General features: G+C 34.3%; 2 protein-coding genes across 2 annotated transcripts; one reads left to right on the top strand and one right to left on the bottom strand.

Annotated features, from left to right (window-relative positions):
• Window positions 1-54: 54 nt before the first annotated feature.
• LOC132167093 (uncharacterized) lies at window positions 55-813 on the bottom strand. The gene has a single exon (XM_059577988.1). The coding sequence runs from the start codon at window positions 811-813 to the stop codon at window positions 55-57; it is 759 nt and encodes a 252-aa protein (XP_059433971.1).
• Window positions 814-1,060: 247 nt separating this feature from the next.
• LOC132182146 (rust resistance kinase Lr10-like) lies at window positions 1,061-4,051 on the top strand. Its single transcript, XM_059595341.1, has 3 exons — window positions 1,061-1,843; window positions 2,668-2,694; window positions 2,777-4,051. Exons 1-3 carry the CDS (start codon window positions 1,162-1,164, stop codon window positions 3,889-3,891), a joined length of 1,824 nt encoding a protein of 607 aa, XP_059451324.1. The 5' UTR covers window positions 1,061-1,161; the 3' UTR covers window positions 3,892-4,051.
• The last annotated feature ends 14,506 nt before the right edge of the window (window positions 4,052-18,557 follow it).

Below are 18,557 nucleotides of genomic sequence, written 5' to 3'. Positions count from 1 at the left end.
AGATATTAAATTAGAAATTGCAGGTGTTGTCTTTTTTTTCTCGCATGCATTCTTTTACGCACCATTTCCATTGCAAGTAACATTATTTTCCGCATTGAGGTAGCAATAGTCATTTCTGCCGCACCTGCTTTCACAGTAAACTTGGTACCAGAAAAGTTGAAAACCAAATAGCAATTCATTGCGGACGGCTGTACAGGAAATATTATTTCTTAAGTCATCATTTGCTGACCACGGCCACGGTGACAAAGAAACTTGAGCTACTTGGCACAAGTCCTCCACAACCCCTGTATAGCTGCTAAATAGAAAATATGTGTACTTCTTGGAATGGGATAAAGAAGAGTCGGAAGAATACACTCCATTCTTAAGGCAACTAATGTCGAAATACCACGGAGATTTCACTGGCTTTTCACACTTCAAGAAAACCACAGAGCTTGGTATGTTTTGATGAGATACATCATATGGATCCCCAGAACTGAAATTATCGTAGCCTAGAGGATAACGGGCAATGAAGGAGTCGTTAGCGGTTAGAATACCTGGGTCTACAACTCGGATTGTGTAGTTATTGTAATTGATTTGCCGTACGTAGTATTTTCCATCATATAAGTTCAACACTGTCTGGTTGTTCTCGCATGACAGAGCATATCTTGAATCGCCGCAGTTTTCTGGATCGCCTTCTAACCGAAACGGATAGCTTATGTTACGGATACTGCCGCAGGTCGAAGGAGGACAGTCCTCAGCACTGCAAATTTGATGGACTAGGACAACAATAGTTAGGACGGTGAGTCCAGCAGGGAAGAGAATTCCTCTTGCCATGGAGAGAGAGAGAGAGAGAGAGAGAGAGAGTATAGCTTCCACGGCTGTAGAGATCGAAAGTAAATAATGTAATTTAGGCGTAAGCGCTTACGTCATGTCTTGAAATATTTGATAATCATAATTCAAAACGAAGAGGCTTTTCTTAAAGGAATTGCCCCTTATGATGTTGATGGAAGGAAACTATTGACATATAACACCCAATTTATATGTAAGTGTATCATCACTAGCTAGATTCACCACACACCAACAGCCCATATCCATCAGAAGTTCACACCAGATTTACCACTCACTTGAACAAAATACAGATAAGATATTTAAGAGGCTGAGAATCCTTCCAAGAGTGCAGAGATGAATATTTGCTTCCAAACGATTATCTCATACTTGTTCTTGTTTGTGGCTTTCATCATAGACCTTGGAGAAGGCCAAAGTGGGTGCGATGATCAATTACGGTGCGGAGACCATGGCCTAGCCATTCGATTTCCTTTTCGGCTTAGCAGCCAGCCAGAGCAGTGTGGGTATCCTGGGTTTACTCTCTCTTGCATTGATAGAAAACATACGCTGCTCGAGCTGCCTAATTCAATGAAGTTTTTTGTCAATAAGATTGACTACAGATCTCAAGTAATTCAATTATATGATCCAGATAATTGCTATGCAAGGCAGCTTCGAGGGCTCAATTTATCTTCCTCGCCTTTCCAATTCAAAGTAGATTCCTTTTATAATGAACTTCTTGACTATGCCTTATTCAATTGTTCCTCAAGAGATATAAAAAATGCCTATACTTTCTCTTGTCTTAGTGGCCCTGCCTACCAAGTTTATGCCTTCAATAATTATAGTGTCATCAGGACGGTCCTCATATCTTGTACAAAGATATATACTCTTCGATCGATTCCAGGTGGTATAATATGGAATCATGATAAATTTCTTCAATTGAATTGGTCCACTCCAGCATGCAGAGGCTGTGAAGCGAAAGGCAAGAGATGTTTGAAGAACAATAAGTCAGAAATTGAGTGCGGCCCCAAAATTAATAAAGGTATTGTCTTCTACCTAATGAATTTCCCTACGCTTTCAAGCCAACATGTACAGGTTTGGTCAATCTTAGCTTATAAATGCTCCTCTGCATTCATTTCCACCCAAAAATAAAACAAAATAAAATGTTTGGTCACGAATGGTACGTACCTTATAACCTGCTGAGTCATTCATCTAAACAAAGAAACGATAATAAGATTTGGCACTGCCTGTTACTCTTGGCTTAACTTGACTAGGATTACTGTTTAGAGTTGAGTTGTTTTCTGCAGAATTACTGTTTAGAGTTGAGTTGTTTGGTTTGAGTTGTTTTAAGTTAAGCTTGGTTTTTCTGCAGAATTTACTGTAAGTGAGTAGTGTAGAAATTTTTTTCTGGTGTATTTGGTGATTATACAATTATTCATTCAAGAATCAGTTGATTGGTGATTCTGGAGTTGGCAAGAGCAGCCTTCTTCTCAGTTTCATATCCGACTTTGTTCATGATCTGTCCCCCACCATTGGCCTCTCTGTCTGTCTGTTTGTCTCTCATCATCAACAGTTCTTGCATGTCTTGTTTGAAATTCAAGACCAACATACAATTTGCTTACTAAGATTAGCATACACATGTTAACTCAGGAAAAATCACTGCACAGCACGTCTAGTCCTCTTAGAAAGCCTACAACTTGGACTTAGCAGGAAAAATCACAATATATTATATATTGAGTCCTCTTAAAAGGACTCAAGGTCTGACTTCAATAAAACTTAGCTATTAGTAAGAAAATTTTAGGCGAGCAATTTTTTTTTTTTTTTGAAATGTACAATGAGAAGCTGATTGTGTTAAATTTTTTATAGGTGCATTATCAAAGTCGGAGATTACTGGTGAGTTGTCTAATATTGGGTAATTGAAATTCTTCTTAGTGTGAAGATGGAAGTTATTCATTCATGAATGTTTATTATGCAGGTGTCATCATGGGTTCATTTCTATTACTACTAGCTCTTTTTGCTCTTTACCGTTTTTATACTCACGACAAAGTAGAAAAAAAGCATCAAGCAAATATTGAAAAGTTTTTGGAGGATTACAGAAATTTCAGACCCACGAGATACTCGTATGCCGATATAAAAAAGATTACAAATCAATTTACTGAGAAGTTGGGCGAAGGATCATATGGAATAGTATTCAAAGGAAAGCTTTCCAATGAAATTTATGTTGCAGTGAAGATCCTCAACACTTCCAAGGGAAATGGAGAAGAATTCATAAATGAAGTAGGTATAATGGGCAGGATCCATCACATTAACGTGGTTCGCTTAGTTGGCTTTTGCGCTGATGGATTTAGACGAGCGTTAGTTTATGAGTTCTTACCAAATGATTCACTAGAGAAGCTAATATCTTCGTCGGCCACTAAGAACTCTATCCTTAATTGGGATAAGCTGCAAGATATTGCTCTTGGTATAGCGAAAGGAATTGAATATCTTCACCAAGGATGCGACCAACGAATCCTTCATTTTGATATCAAACCTCACAATGTTTTGCTAGACCAGAACTTCAATCCAAAAATATCTGATTTTGGACTCGCCAAGTTGTGTTCAAAGGAGCAAAGTGCAGTGTCCATGACCACAGCCAGGGGGACTGTGGGTTACATTGCACCCGAAGTATTCTCTAGAAATTTTGGAAATGTGTCTTCTAAAGCAGATGTTTATAGTTTTGGAATATTGTTACTTGAAATAGTTGGAGGGAGGAAAAATGTTGATGTTATAGTTGATAACTCCAGCCAAGTCTACTTTCCAGAATGGATCTATAATCTCTTAGAAGAAAAAGAAGACATACGAATCTTTGTTGAGGATGATGGAGATGCTAAAATTGCAAAGAAGCTAGCAATTGTAGGACTCTGGTGCATCCAATGGCACCCAGCAGATCGTCCTTCCATGAAAGATGTAGTTCAAATGTTGGAAGGAGAAGGAGATAACTTAACCATGCCTCCCAATCCCTTTGCTTCTGCAGGCCCAGTAAAAATTAATGCAAATATAGCTACAAAACGTCTACACCATGAGTTGGAGGTCATCTCGGAATTAGAATAATTGTATGTAAACTTGGCATATGTGATAACCATCTGGGTTGCAATAATCTTGTACCTCTTAATTAGAAGTTATTAATCTTGTAGACTTGGAGTCAATGCAGCGACTTCAAGTTTTTTCTTGTATCAATGTAAGAGTAATTTGGAGATTATAAAAATGTACGTACCTGGTAAATCTTCTTCTTCTTTTTTTTCAGTTTTCTTTTTTCCATTTCAATTGTGAATTCCTTGGGCTGTCATGTAATCTAAAACTAAAAGTGAATTTGTTTTTAGTCGCACCGTAGGCATGCATGTTTGATGGCCAACGTACAGTTCTTGCAAAAGGAGCATGCATGTTTTATAAAACACACATATGGATTTGTAGCAAAATATATATTTATGGGAAAAGCTAGAATATTATTTGTGAATATAATCTTAATTATAAGCCAGAATCTATTTATGATATATTCTTTAAAATAGAAACTACATATATGGATTTAAACATGCATAATGCATCGTGGCAGGTCTAACAGATGATTGTTGAAAAATGGAGTCAAATGAGTAAACTATGGTAGTATCTTCTAGAAGACGTCAAAGGAATAGTAAAAGTTGTTGCACCAACCAAGCCGTCGAATGAATAGTACATGGTTGTTGCACCAACCATTCCCACCAACCATTCTCACCAACTATTCTCACCAACCCTTCTATACTTATATAAGGAGCATCAAGCTTCATTGTTTCTTAGTGCTAAGACAAGAAAAGTATAGAGAGAGAAAAAGAAAGAAAGGTTGAGAGAAAAAAGGTATAGAGAGATAAGTCTAGTGTTAGGCATATAAGAATTGCAGATCACAACATAGAAGAGTTGTGTGCAATCTCTCTCTGAAATATCTCTTGTAAAGTCTCCCCGTTATTTTCTCCCAAAGTAGTGAAATCTCTGCAACTCGGTGGATGTAGGCAGTATTGGCCGAACCACGTATAAATTTCTTGTCTTGTGTATGTTTGTGCGTGTTTATAGTACTAATCAAAAGTACACGTGTATGTTCTGTCGAGGAAAGATTGGATTTTAAGTGAGACCGGTGTGACTCCTCCAATCTTACCTGGGAACATACCGAGTTGTATCTTTGGTAAAATATTATTTACCGTACTTGTGTATTGTTGTTTTTCTTGACCGATTGGATCCCAAGATCCTGAAGAGGAATTAGTGGCGTCTAATTTCCTAACAATGATATGAGTCAAAGCGCAAGAATGATTTTGATCTTTTCCATTTTAAAAAATATAATAAATTTGTTATCTATCATGATGCATTAGCACGTTTAAATTAGAGATTATGTGGTTTTTTTTTTGGGGGGGTAAGTAAATCAGATCGAGATTATGTTATATGCAAAGAAGTTGTTCACGAAGTCCGTTTCACCCAAAAAAAAAAAAAAAAACAATGGTGAAATGGAGTGAGTACAAATTTTGCGCAAAAAAATCTGTGTATAACACAAATGACCTTTATTTGGTTATATTGAGGTAATTAAAGAAAGTTGTCGATTTTAACTCTATGTAGTTAAAGTTTATTTTTAATTAATTATAACGAAATTAAGGAATCATGGAATGAGCAAATAGTGAAAAATTAATAATTTTGTAAGAAGAAAGAGAGTGCACGTCTCTACAAGATCAAAACAGCAATGGAATTTTCTTGAAGCCTTCATAAGACAACTCTTGCTTGCTTTTATGAATCTGCATTAGTCAAAGGTCGCTTTCTGGTAGCATTCCATTTGACGCTGATTTTTGTAGTCAATAGACTTCACCCTATGCAAAGGGTGTGGCATATTAAATTACTACTTATTTAAAAATTTTAATTTAATACGAAGAGATAAATTTAATTATTTAATTAAATACTTTAACAATGCATACTTATGAATATCTCCATTATGAATTACTTCATAACTAATATAATACTCCAAAAAGTTAATCTTATATTGCTTACTTGAAATGATTGAATTATAAATAAGTTCGAGTGCTAAATTTACATAAGTTTTTTTGTTACGTGGGGGACTAAGCTTGTCTCAATTACAAATAAAATGAATAATATATATAATGTTACATTATTTAAACTTTTTAAAAGATGTGATATATCGTTAGATACACTATTGACTATAAAATAAATAGTATTAATTTTAAATGAAATTGAGAGAATTATTATTTATACTTCTCACCATTAACACCACGTGACATAAATGTCGTAGGTCCCCAAGACCAAAAACAGCAATCAAACCTGCCCAGTGCCGAGGCTGCCCTAGTCTTCTGTATGCTTTTTCTACCCCAGTATACAATCCAAAGTCTGATCAATAATGCATGCATCTGGTCAACACTCCTGCGTCACATAATGAATAATCAGTTGGAAACTAGAAACCTTGATGACAGGACAAAAATGGCACATGTTGAAAATATTTTTTTAATCTAATTTATTAAAGATAAATGTTAGAGGTTAATATTTTATATATATATATATATATATATATATATATATATATATATATAGTTAGCCCATATTTTCTTACAATCAATTATTAGATTTGTGAACTTATGTGAACCTCACATAAATCAATGGTGAACCCCACAAATCTAATGATTTATCTATTAAATTTATAGAAAAATAATGACAAACTATGGGTTTATTAAATTCATATTTGACTTTAGCGCAAGTGAATCTCAAATATTTAATTAATCTTATTAAAAATGTATTTTGCATACTCTAAGAGTATATTTCAATTTTAATAAATTGAATTTAAAAAATATCTTTAAACCCAATTTTTTTTTTTTTTAAAAAAAAAAAAAAACCATTTTCATTACAAAATAAGAAAACGCGGCATTGGCTCACATTGACAAGTTAAACATGAGCAATTTTATAAATATCTCTTGTGTCACTCTAAAAATAAGGTGGCTTTTAAAATCATAATTTGATTAAAATTTAATAATTAATGATCAATCACACATTCAATGGTAATTTAAGAGCCACATCATTCTTTGAGGGACATAAGATAAAATGTCAAATTTAAAATTGCAAAGAATATAATAAATAATTAACAATATGATTTTTTTTTTTTTTTTAAGGAAAATCATTTCAATCTCATTAATTGATGAAGGATCACGAGCATAAAGCTCTTACATCACAGAGCAAAAGCTCTAAGAAAATCATAGCTGAAGGCAGAGACGGAGGGAGGGGGGGACCAGGGTCCCCCCCCCAAAATAAGGGGAAAAAAAATTATAAGTGAAAAAAAAAAAAAAAAGAAAAAAAAAAAAGTAGAAAAGTAAAGTTTTAAGTTTAGTCATTTGGCCCCTCCAAAAAAAATTGGGCCCTATTTTTAGATTTTTTTTGCCATATCCAATAAAAACTTTTGGCCATATTCATTTTTTTGAGCCATACCCATTAAGTTTTTTAATTTTTGGTCCTTACTTTCAAATGTCCATTTTTTGGCCCTTACAGTAGTCTTTATTTCATAAAAAACAATCAAAATAATTTTTTTTAATAAAAAAATTCTAAAGAACTAAAAAAAAAAAAAAATTGGCTAACCCCCTCCCATCAAATTTTCTGGCTCCGTCTCTGGCCGAAGGTACAAGGTTATAAGTCATAGATATATACATAACAATCTGACATTCAAGACCTATCTATGACATCAAAATTCGCTAACCCATGACTAATTTTCAGTTGTAACAACAAGTCTACTCCAAACAAACTCAATTCGATACATATGTAGCAACATCCTCTATCGAAACTCATCCTCCTCGACTGGACAATAAATAAATTAATAGAATAATCTTAATGACTAACAAAAGATAAACACAAATTAGTTTAACAATTTAACACGAATGATAATTTGACTGGGACTCGACAATAAATAATTCTACAATTATAACAATCATATATATGAACAAACTGAACTTTCTCGTAATTTTATCACACTATACGTGCAATAAATCAACCACACGTGACAGTCCCTACCACACACAAATAAGATGTGCATGGGGGACGTATCTTGTATGAAACAAACAGACCAGTATTGGCAGTATTGCATTCTTTTGTTGACTTTGAGTGTCGTATCAAACAAACAAACAGATAAGCACAGGACTGGACTATTGAACAATGTATGGATGATGTTTCATTGTTGAAGATCTGCCGTGCAACTTGACATGCTATTTGGACTTTTTGTCCTTAATTTTATATGGAAAATGTCTCCCCTTTTTTTTTCATTTTTTTTTTAAAAAAAAAAAAGAAAAGAAAAAGTGAATGTATCCTATGATTTGCCGTGCAAGTTAGGTTGCTGTTTGGACAAACATAGAAATTTCCTACACAAATTGGTTGTTAGACTTTCTTATGATTCAGTACTCTCTAAAAAAGTCGTGTGTTATTTATGATATGAGGAATATATATTTTTTATAATAGCATTTTTTTAATAAGATTAATAAAAAAGTATATGTCACTTTTTAAATGCCAGTTTCTAAGAAATTTCTATATTCATAAATACTTTTTAATATAGACACAAATTTGGAGGAAATTTCATTCAACCTTCTATAATGTGAAATTTTCATAACATCTAAAGAATGTCACTTTATGAGTCACTAGAATTAGTCGAGAAAACGAGAAGTACAAGACAAGAAAAGAAGCAGCCAAGAAAAGTCCTCTTAAATTGTGTTCAATGTCCAAACAAGAGAAGAGAAAAAAACGTACAACACAACCTGTAATCATAGATGTTTATGTGCAAATTAAATTGCAATTACAAATTGGAAGGGAAAAGTAATATTAGTGTGGTCCTCAAATTAAAGCATCATGAAACAGAAACACCCATAAAATAATTTGTATCCATAAAATGCAAGTTTGTAAATCTTCTTTTGATATTTGATAATTGATAATCTTCAAGAAAAATCATTTTTAGTGAATAAAAAAAAAAAAATCAAAACCAGGATATCTTCAGTTATTTTATTTGATCTAAATTGAAAATTTAAAACAGTTTCAGGAACTAATAATTTAATATTCTATAAAAATATTTTTTGTAATTTCTTGTTTTCTTAAAAACATTTACATTTTTCAAGCATTTTGTTAAAAAAAAAAAAAAAAAAAAAATTGACATGAACGGAATGAACTTTTTTAATAATGATTCTAATCCCAGTCCGTAGTTTATTTGAAATGAATTATATCACATGGTGATCATAAGTTGTGATTAGAGTAATGTTTATTTCTGAATTAAGGAGATTTATTATACACCATATATATAATACCATCAAACTAATTTTAAAGATTTCAAACATTTAAAACCATATATATATTGAAAAGCTTAAAAAACTATTTAATCAGTCGTACGTACATGAACATACATAATGATTAATTCGCTGGAGGCCTAGGGTTTGCTACCAGTTTTCCCATTTGTTTTGAATACTTGTAATGTTTAGAAAATTCGAAGTTATGATCATTTTATTTTTTTGCAAATTTGATAGTCTTCAAATATTATAACTTGTTTGGATGCGTGTCAATTAGTCTAAAATAATGGACCCAAAAATGAATTAGTTGTGAAGTTTGTCATGTCATAAATTTTGTAGGTCCCATGGCGTGATGAGCATTTACTAAGATTGATGTACACCAACCAAGTCAATGGTGATTGAAATTGGGGGCATAGCGTAATATTGAAGAAAAATGAAAACATACTTGTCATTTACCCAGTCTTCTCTATACACTCTGTTAAACTCCTGCATTTCCTTGAAATTCCACTTTCCACGTGACCAGTCAAATACGTTAAGTTCTACCTATCATAATTTATTGATTCAACATTCATTATCTTTGATCTCCCAACTTCCACATTTATTTGGAATCAAATATTATGGTTATGAATTCATTAAATTTCATTGAAAAGCCATAGTCAATAATACCACTTTTCATGTGACCAGTCAAATACGTTAAGTTCTACGTACCTATCATAATAATTTATGGATTCAACCTTCATTATCTTCGATCTCCCAACTTCCACATTTATTTGGAATCAAATATTATGGTTATGAATTCATTAAATTTCGTTGAAAAGCCATAGTCAATAATACCACTTTTTTCCTTCAAAAAAATAATAATAATAATACCACTTTTCATATGACCAGTCAAATACGTTATGTTCTACGTACCTATCATAATAATTTATGAATTCAACCTTCATTATCTTCGATCTCCCAACTTCCACATTTATTTGGAATCGAATATTATGGTTATGAATTCATTAAATTTCGTTGAAAAGCCATAGTCAATAATACCACTTTTCATGTGACCAGTCAAATACGTTAAGTTCTACGTACCTATCATAATAATTTATGGATTCAACCTTCATTATCTTCGATCTCCCAACTTCCACATTTATTCGGAATCAAATATTATGGTTATGAATTCATTAAATTTCGTTGAAAAGCCATAGTCAATAATACCACTTTTCATGTGACCAGTCAAATACGTAAGTTCTACGTACCTATCATAATAATTTATGGATTCAACCTTCATTATCTTCGATCTCCCAACTTCCACATTTATTTGGAATCAAATATTATGGTTATGAATTCATTAAATTTCGTTGAAAAGCCATAGTCAATAATACCACTTTTCATGTGACCAGTCAAATACGTTAAGTTCTACGTACCTATCATAATAATTTATGGATTCAACCTTCATTATCTTCGATCTCCCAACTTCCACATTTATTTGGAATCAAATATTATGGTTATGAATTCATTAAATTTCGTTGAAAAGCCATAGTCAATTATTAAATTGTTCATTTATTTATTTATACACCCACTTCAAATACGTTAAGTTCTACGTACCTATCATAATAATTTATGGATTCAACCTTCATTATCTTCGATCTCCCAACTTCCACATTTATTTGGAATCAAATATTATGGTTATGAATTCATTAAATTTTGTTGAAAAGCCGTAGTCAATAATACCACTTTTCATGTGACCAGTCAAATACGTTAAGATCTACGTACCTATCATAATAATTTATGGATTCAACCTTCATTATCTTCGATCTCCCAACTTCCACATTTATTTGGAATTGAATATTATGGTTATGAATTCATTAAATTTCGTTGAAAAGCCATAGTCAATTATTAAATTGTTCATTTATTTATTTATACACCCACTTCAACCGTATTCTAGACGATGAGAAAAGTGGGCCATGTATGTTGATGATCATATTTAATGTGTTTGTGACTAGAGTTATATTACTTATATATGTTCTCCGCCCTATGCTTTTGACTCTCTCTTATATAGGTTATATATATATATAAAAGAATAACTTATATATATCATGAATTATTATTACTATTTTTAGTCAAAAGCATAATATAAGGGTTTTTGAGTTCACTTTGTATATTATTTTTAGTCACATTCATGAATTAAATTATTATTTTTGTGTATATCCTAAGAACTTTTTATTTTTTTATTTTTTTTGAAATAATTACACTCCAATTTTATTGATAATAATCACGAACATAAAGTTTTTACATCGTAAGAGCACAAAACCCTGAAAATGCAAATTATAGCCGAAGCTATAAGAATACAACATGACCTAAAATCTCCGCTAACCTATGACTAGTTATCAGTTGAAATAACAGATTTGCATAAGACAGACGCAATCCAATGCATAAGTAGCGCAAATTCCTCCTCGACCCAAAAGGTAGGATGAAGTTCACGTCCACAACTCAAAGGTTTGGACTAAAATTCACATCCACGACCTAAAAGATCTAGACCAAAATTCAGTTCACATCCAAGCAGGCAGATCGAGTGGCTAAGCCTTATTACAAAACAGAAGCAAGAAAACCTAAATAAAACGTGGGTGAACCAAAGAGGCAGAGCCTTATTACAAGCAAATAACATGAATGAAATGCATACAGAGAAAAAACATGAACCAATGACATCAAAGCTCCATATACTATCATAAAGCCTTATTACAAGCAAATTTTCCTTCAGTGTCGTACAAATATATATTGATATTAAGAATTGTATGTTGCTGACAAGAACGCTGTATATAGGTATACAAATACAAACCAGTGTTGTTGTTGTTATCGGTACAATATTACAGGCAACAAACGCAGCTGATAAATAACTCAATTCACATTCCAAGCATTTACATCAAAAAAAAAAACATTATCAAAAAACCCATAGATTTTCGAGTTTGTCAAATAGATTCACGCGGTTTGAGTCATTATTAAATGAAAAATGTCGGATATAATAAGTCTATCAAACATTCGTCTTTAGCCGTGCTGACAAGACACTCTCCACTAGCCATTAATTATTATTATTGAACACGAAAAAAAATGATAAAAACAAAAAATTGGCAATTGCCTAGGTGTGCATGGAGGATAATGGAGGTAGCCTCCTTGCATGCGTAGCCCCTCCATGGCTGTGAGGCTAGCTTATGAAGGTCCCTTCATGGCCATAGAAGGCCCCAAGTACATGGAGCTATGGAGGTTGGACCTCCATGGCCGTTGAGGGCTCCTCTCTGGTGTTGGAGGTCCCTTTATTGTCATGGAGGCATATATATATATATTTGGAAAATAATTGAGATTTTCGGTAGGACTCTATCGTGAGCTCATTTAAAAAACAATGCATGTCTTTTTTCCATCTGGGCTCTGGCTTTAATCAATGCTTCAAAAATATGTGAATGGCCTGGTTGAAGAAAATGAATCCACATAGCCTCAAGCAGTCAAATTCCCATATCAAGTTTTAAAGCCCAACTGTAGCAGGAGCTGTACATGCCAAGCCCACTGACCATTAGTGCCAAACATTCCATTTTAGGATCATCCACTGCGTCCTAGTCATGTTTGGGTAGGCTTTGCCGCTTCATCAAACTATTAAAATTGCCCAACCCACAAGACACACGGCTGAACATCTCGAACACACATTACACCAAACACCTATTTCAACACTATGCTTCCAAGGCTTTGAGAAAATAGTTGCTCGATTAACTCGGTTTCTCTTCAACGTTTAAAATAAAAACTTACGAATTGTGACCAAAAGTATTTGTAAAGGACAAGGATGGTCCTATCTAATATGCCAAATTTAGAAAGCAGTGGATGACTAATGGAGAACCAAAAATAGCATCCTACCTTCTTAATTAAACTGAAACTGAAACTGAATTCATTGGTTAAATATGAGCAAATAGGGTTCGAACAAAAGAAAGGATGTAATAAGGCAAGTTATCATAAATCAAAGGAACTCTTATTTACCACACATAAATATCAAGCATCTTTGTCCTATCAAATATAGATGAGAAAAAATAATTGTCCCCTTTAATATATGGGAATGTAATTAAGCAAACTCATAACAATTAATTTGCAATTAAATTATGGTGATTGACTTAATTCATTTGATTGAATTGATGAGAAAGTTTGATTTGAAGTATCTCCGGCATTTGTTATGGGACTCTCCGATGATAGGAAAGCCTTGAAAATCATTTGTAAATATTCAACTTCTCCTTTAAGCATTTCTACAATTTTATCAATAGACTAGTACTCCACCCCCACATGGAAGGGTAATGCTTGCTTATTCAATCCGTATGAGTTTCCCGACCTCTGAGAGTATGATTTTCCCATATTTGACTAACATTATCTCAACCATCATTATTGGTGGTTGTCCTCAACAACCTTTTCTTCAATAAACTAACAAGTGCATTCTCAAACCATTCATGCAAGTGCATTCTCAAACCATTCATGCATGTTACTGAACATAGGCTTTAAGATACATGCATGTCAATTTCACATTTGTTTCGATTTTTATAGTATCAAAGTATTCTTTTCTATCTACTTTGAAAGTTGAAACCTTATCATAAACGCAATTAAGTTACTGAATAGTTGTAAACCTTGCTGAAAAAGATAAGATATTGTGTCTCACATTGACCAAGGAGCGGAAGATGGATGAGTTTATATGTATCATGGGTCCTCTTTGACATAATAATAAAATGACGGTAAAATTATATACTCACAAAAATTTATATTATAAAATTCACTCATAAGTGGTGTGTTGGTTTTAAATGGATCTACATTTAAATCATTCATTGTGTGTGCATTTCATGATAAGGGTAGGATTTCTCATTTTTGCGTTACATTACCTCAAATTCAATGGTCATTAATTGTCGATGCCAGTTCTTGGAAACTTTTTTTCTTCAATCAACTAGTAAGTGGGATATTTTCACAAAACAACTATTTTCAATTAATGTTTTATTTGCATTAAATTGAATTAGGAAACAACATTTTGATATTTTCTGAAAATAAATTATTTTTAAAAATAATTATCTGCAAACAATTATTTGAAACAAAATTTGTATTCAAAAAACAGTAAACTCACCCTGTCCGAATATTCTTTCCCATTTTTTCTACCCATATATCTACTTGAAATCTCAATGTAAGTTTCTGAATTGTTGTAAACGATGGTGACGATGAATGGCAAAATTCGTGCTTCCAACGGGCCAAATACATGCACTGAAGCTGATAAATGGCAAAAATATGTGAATGGGCCTGGGCCAAGAAAATGAATCCACACAACCTCAAGCTGTCAAATACCCATATTAAGTTTTAAAGTGTCACGTGAAGAAATGAGAAGCTGTTGCATAAGAGTTGGGAAGCTAAAGGGAAGGGCAGCAGGAGCATGACAGTTAATTCTGTTAGGAGGTATTGCAGCATGTGTATAATAGAAGCTGTTATAGTAGTTGTTGGTAGTTAGTTGCAAAAGTTGTTACAGTTAGTTGTAAACAATTGTAAGCCTAATTGCCTTGACTGCTAAGCTTATATAAGGCTGGTTAAGTGCAAGAAGGGGTATCTTTTGGCAGAAGTGTACAAACATTGTATGGAGATTAGCCATCTCGAATTGGCCAAGTTGTTCAATAAGAAGAAGTCATCCATTTCTCTCTCAAAGTCTCTTACTCACATTCTTTCTCTCTCATTTTCCTTTCTAATTCTGGTTTGGCAGTAACTTTCCTGTTACAAGTGGTATCAGAGCCATTTATTTTCTTTTCATGGAAACTAGGTCAATGGGGCAAAATGCGGATTTGGTGCAGTTCAGGAAGGAGTTTAAGCAGTTGAAGGATGATATTGAAGAGAGGAATGCAAGACTGGAAAGGAAGCAGGATGATCAGTTTGCTTTTATAAGTGCAAGGCAGGATCGTTTGGAGGTGAAGTTGGATGAGAGGTTGGATCAGTTGTTGAGTTCCATTAAAGATTTGCAGAAGGGAACAGGACAGAAAGATAAAAGTGTATCTCTTAATTCTATGGAGGCCAATTTTGGTTCAACTTCAAAAGGAGGAAGGTATGCAGGAGATGGTGGAGGATTTCATACAGAAGATGGTGCAGAATTTCATGCAGGAGATGGATTCTACACTAAGTCTATTCGGTTGGAGTTTCCAAAATTTAATGGGGAGGATCCATTAAATTGGTGTTACAAGGCTGAACAGTTCTTTGATCATTATTCTACACCGGACACTCAAAAGCTGAAGATTTCTTCTATTCATATGGAAGGTACAGCTTTAATTTGGTTTCAAGAATTACATAAGTCACATTCTTTTTCTACTTGGACTGAATTTACTCAAGCATTACAAACTAGATTTGGTATGGGGTCTTATGATGATCCAATGGAAACCTTGTCTAAGTTGAAGCAAGGGGGATTTTTGGAAGAATATAAAAAACAGTTTGAAGTGCTAGCCAATAGAGTGGTTGATTTGCCTGAAGCACATAAACTGAGTTGCTTTATGGGGGGGTTAAAAGATGAAATTAGATTGGCAGTAAAGATGTTCAAACCTAAGACTTTAGTGGATGCTTATTCTTTAGCCAAAATCCAAGAGGATTATATGTTCAATTTCAGAAGGAGCACTAAACCCCAATGGAATGTACTTCCTTATAATAATGCTGTCAGGAATTTTGGGGGGGAGAATAAGACTACTGGTTTGTTGGGGGGAAAAGTCAATCTCTTTGCTCAGCAAAAGAATGTGGAGAATGTTGCTAATGGTAATATTCAGATTAAGACTAATCCTCCTGTTTACAGTAAGGCAGTGTTACCAGTGCAGAAAATTTCTAATGCTGAAATGATGGATAGAAGGAAAAAAGGCTTATGTTACACCTGTGATGCTAAGTGGAGCCGTGGCCATGTGTGTGCTTCACCGAGATTATTTTTGATTGAGGAGGTTGAAGAGAAGGTGGACAAGCTGCAAGAGGGAGAAGAGGAACCAGACCCAGGTGATTTTTTTTTAGAAGAATTTCCTGAAATTTCTTTGCATGCCATTATTGGAAATCCTACTCCTAAGACCATGAGGATTTTAGGTATGATAAAGAATCAAAAAGTAATAATTTTGATTGATTCTGGAAGCACACATAACTTTTTTGATCAAGAAAAGGTTAAAGGAATAGGAATACAGCCTGTGGTTAATGAATCTATCAAAGTGAAGGTAGCTAATGGAGATGAGATTGTGAGTCCTGGTAAATGTAAGAACACAAAGGTTAAGCTGCAAGGTTATACTTTTGTTATTGATCTTTATATTTTACCTCTGGCTGGTTGTGATATGGTACTTGGTATTCAGTGGTTGAGGACTTTAGGGCCTATATTGTGGGATTTTCTTAATCTTACTATGCAATTTGTCTATGAGGAAAGAACCTGTTTGTTGGAAGGGTTGGCTGCTAATCTGAATTTTAGTGTAGAAGATGATGAATCTTTTAAACTAAGTAGAGGTGAGAACAAGGGTGTCTTGTTGCAGCTTTTGGGTGATGAGATTAAACAGAAGCAGGGGAATGACTTTGGGAAGAATCAGAACACGAAAGTTGGTCCTATGGCTCAGTTATTGGAAGAATTTGCAGACATCTTTGCAGATCCTAAGGAGCTGCCTCCTAAAAGATCTCATGATCATGCAATTCCTTTGAAGGAGGGTGCACAGCCTGTTTCAGTGAGGCCTTACCGATACCCTTTTTATCAAAAGGAGGAGATAGAGAAGATTGTGAAGGAGTTGCTGCAATCTGGAGTGATTAGATGCAGTCAAAGCTCTTTCTCTTCTCCAGTGTTACTTGTGAGGAAGGCAGATGGCAGCTGGAGGATGTGTATGGATTATAGAGCCTTAAATCAGGTAACTATCAAGGATAAATTTCCTATACCAGTTGTAGATGAGTTGTTAGATGAATTGTGGGGAGCTAAATGGTTTTCTAAATTGGATTTGAAATCTGGTTATCATCAGATTAGGGTGGTTGAGAAAGACATCCATAAGACTGCATTCCGCACTCATGAGGGTCACTATGAGTTTTTGGTGATGCCCTTTGGCCTTACTAATGCTCCCTCTACTTTTCAAAGCCTTATGAATCATGTTTTTAAACCTTATCTCAGAAAATTCATCTTAGTTTTTTTTGATGATATTCTGGTTTTTAGTAAGGATTTGGAAACTCATAAGCAACACTTAAGAATCACTTTGGATTTGTTAAGGCAGAATCAGCTGTATGCTAGAATGTCCAAGTGTAAGTTTGGTTGTGAGGAAGTGGAGTATCTTGGTCATGTGATTTCTTCTTCAGGAGTTCAGGCTGACCATGAGAAGATTAAAGCTATGGTGGAGTGGCCCTTTCCTAAAACTCTCAAATCTTTGAGAGGATTTTTGGGACTCACTGGTTACTATAGAAAATTTATTAAAGGGTATGGATCTATTGCAGGCCCTTTGACAGCTATGTTGAAGAAAAATGCTTTTTCTTGGGAGGAATGCTGTTGAAGCCTTTAACAAACTCAAGGCTGCCATGACAGCAGCTCCAGTTTTAGCACTTCCTAATTTTTCCCAACCTTTTGTGATTGAATGTGATGCTAGTGGCATGGGCATTGGGGCAGTTTTAATGCAATCCAACAGGCCAATTGCGTTCTTGAGTAAAGCCTTGAAAGGGAAAGCTGTCCATATGTCCACTTATGAGAAGGAATTGTTTGCTTTAGTGACAGCTATTCAAAAGTGGAGGCCTTATTTGCTTGGGAGACCATTCATTGTTAAAACCGACCATCAAAGTCTGAAGTTTCTCTTAGAACAGAAGGTGGGCACCCCTTTTCAGCAGAAATGGATCACTAAGTTGATTGGTTATGACTTTACAGTGGAGTACAAGAAAGGAGTGGAGAATAGGGTGGCAGATGCCCTATCAAGAAGGGATGATTGGGAACCTGAGATAACATTATCTCTTCTATCCATACCTACTATTAGTTGGATAAATGATTTAAGGGCTGAGTATGAAACTGATGAGCAGCTAAAGGCTTTAATGGAACAATGGAGGACAGGAGAGTTAGATCCAAACAAGTTTCTCCTTAGGGATAAGTTGCTGTTTTATAAGAAGAGGTTATACATTGGGAGTTCTCAGGCCATAAGAGCACAAGTTTTGCATTTTGTGCATAGTGATCCAATTGCAGGCCATTCAGGGTTTGAAAAAACATTGCAAAGAGCCAAGAGGGATTTTTATTGGAAGGGGATGACTACTGATCTCAAGAAGTTTATTAGAGAGTGTGCAGTTTGTCAACAATCTAAGTATGAGAATATGTCTCCAGCTGGCTTGTTGCAGCCTCTTCCCATTCCTAGCAAAGTGTGGACTGATGTGTCTATGGATTTTGTGGAAGGACTACCAATTTCTCAAGGGAAATCAATGATCTTGGTGGTAGTAGACAGATTGTCTAAGTAT

This window comes from Corylus avellana, chromosome ca1, assembly GCF_901000735.1.
Source record: "Corylus avellana chromosome ca1, CavTom2PMs-1.0".
NCBI lineage: Eukaryota > Viridiplantae > Streptophyta > Magnoliopsida > Fagales > Betulaceae > Corylus > Corylus avellana.
Note: the sequence above shows the minus strand (reverse complement) of the source record. Positions and strands in the feature narration are given on the sequence as shown.

Bases quoted from the DNA above. Each gene is read 5' to 3' on its own strand.
- LOC132167093 (XM_059577988.1), bottom strand. From the start codon at position 813: ATGGCAAGAGGAATTCTCTTCCCTGCTGGACTCACCGTCCTAACTATT.
- LOC132182146 (XM_059595341.1), top strand. From the start codon at position 1,162: ATGAATATTTGCTTCCAAACGATTATCTCATACTTGTTCTTGTTTGTG. The intron at 1,844-2,667 runs GTATTGTCTTCT...AATTTTTTATAG, and splicing joins CGGCCCCAAAATTAATAAAG to GTGCATTATCAAAGTCGGAG. The intron at 2,695-2,776 runs GTGAGTTGTCTA...TTTATTATGCAG, and splicing joins ATCAAAGTCGGAGATTACTG to GTGTCATCATGGGTTCATTT.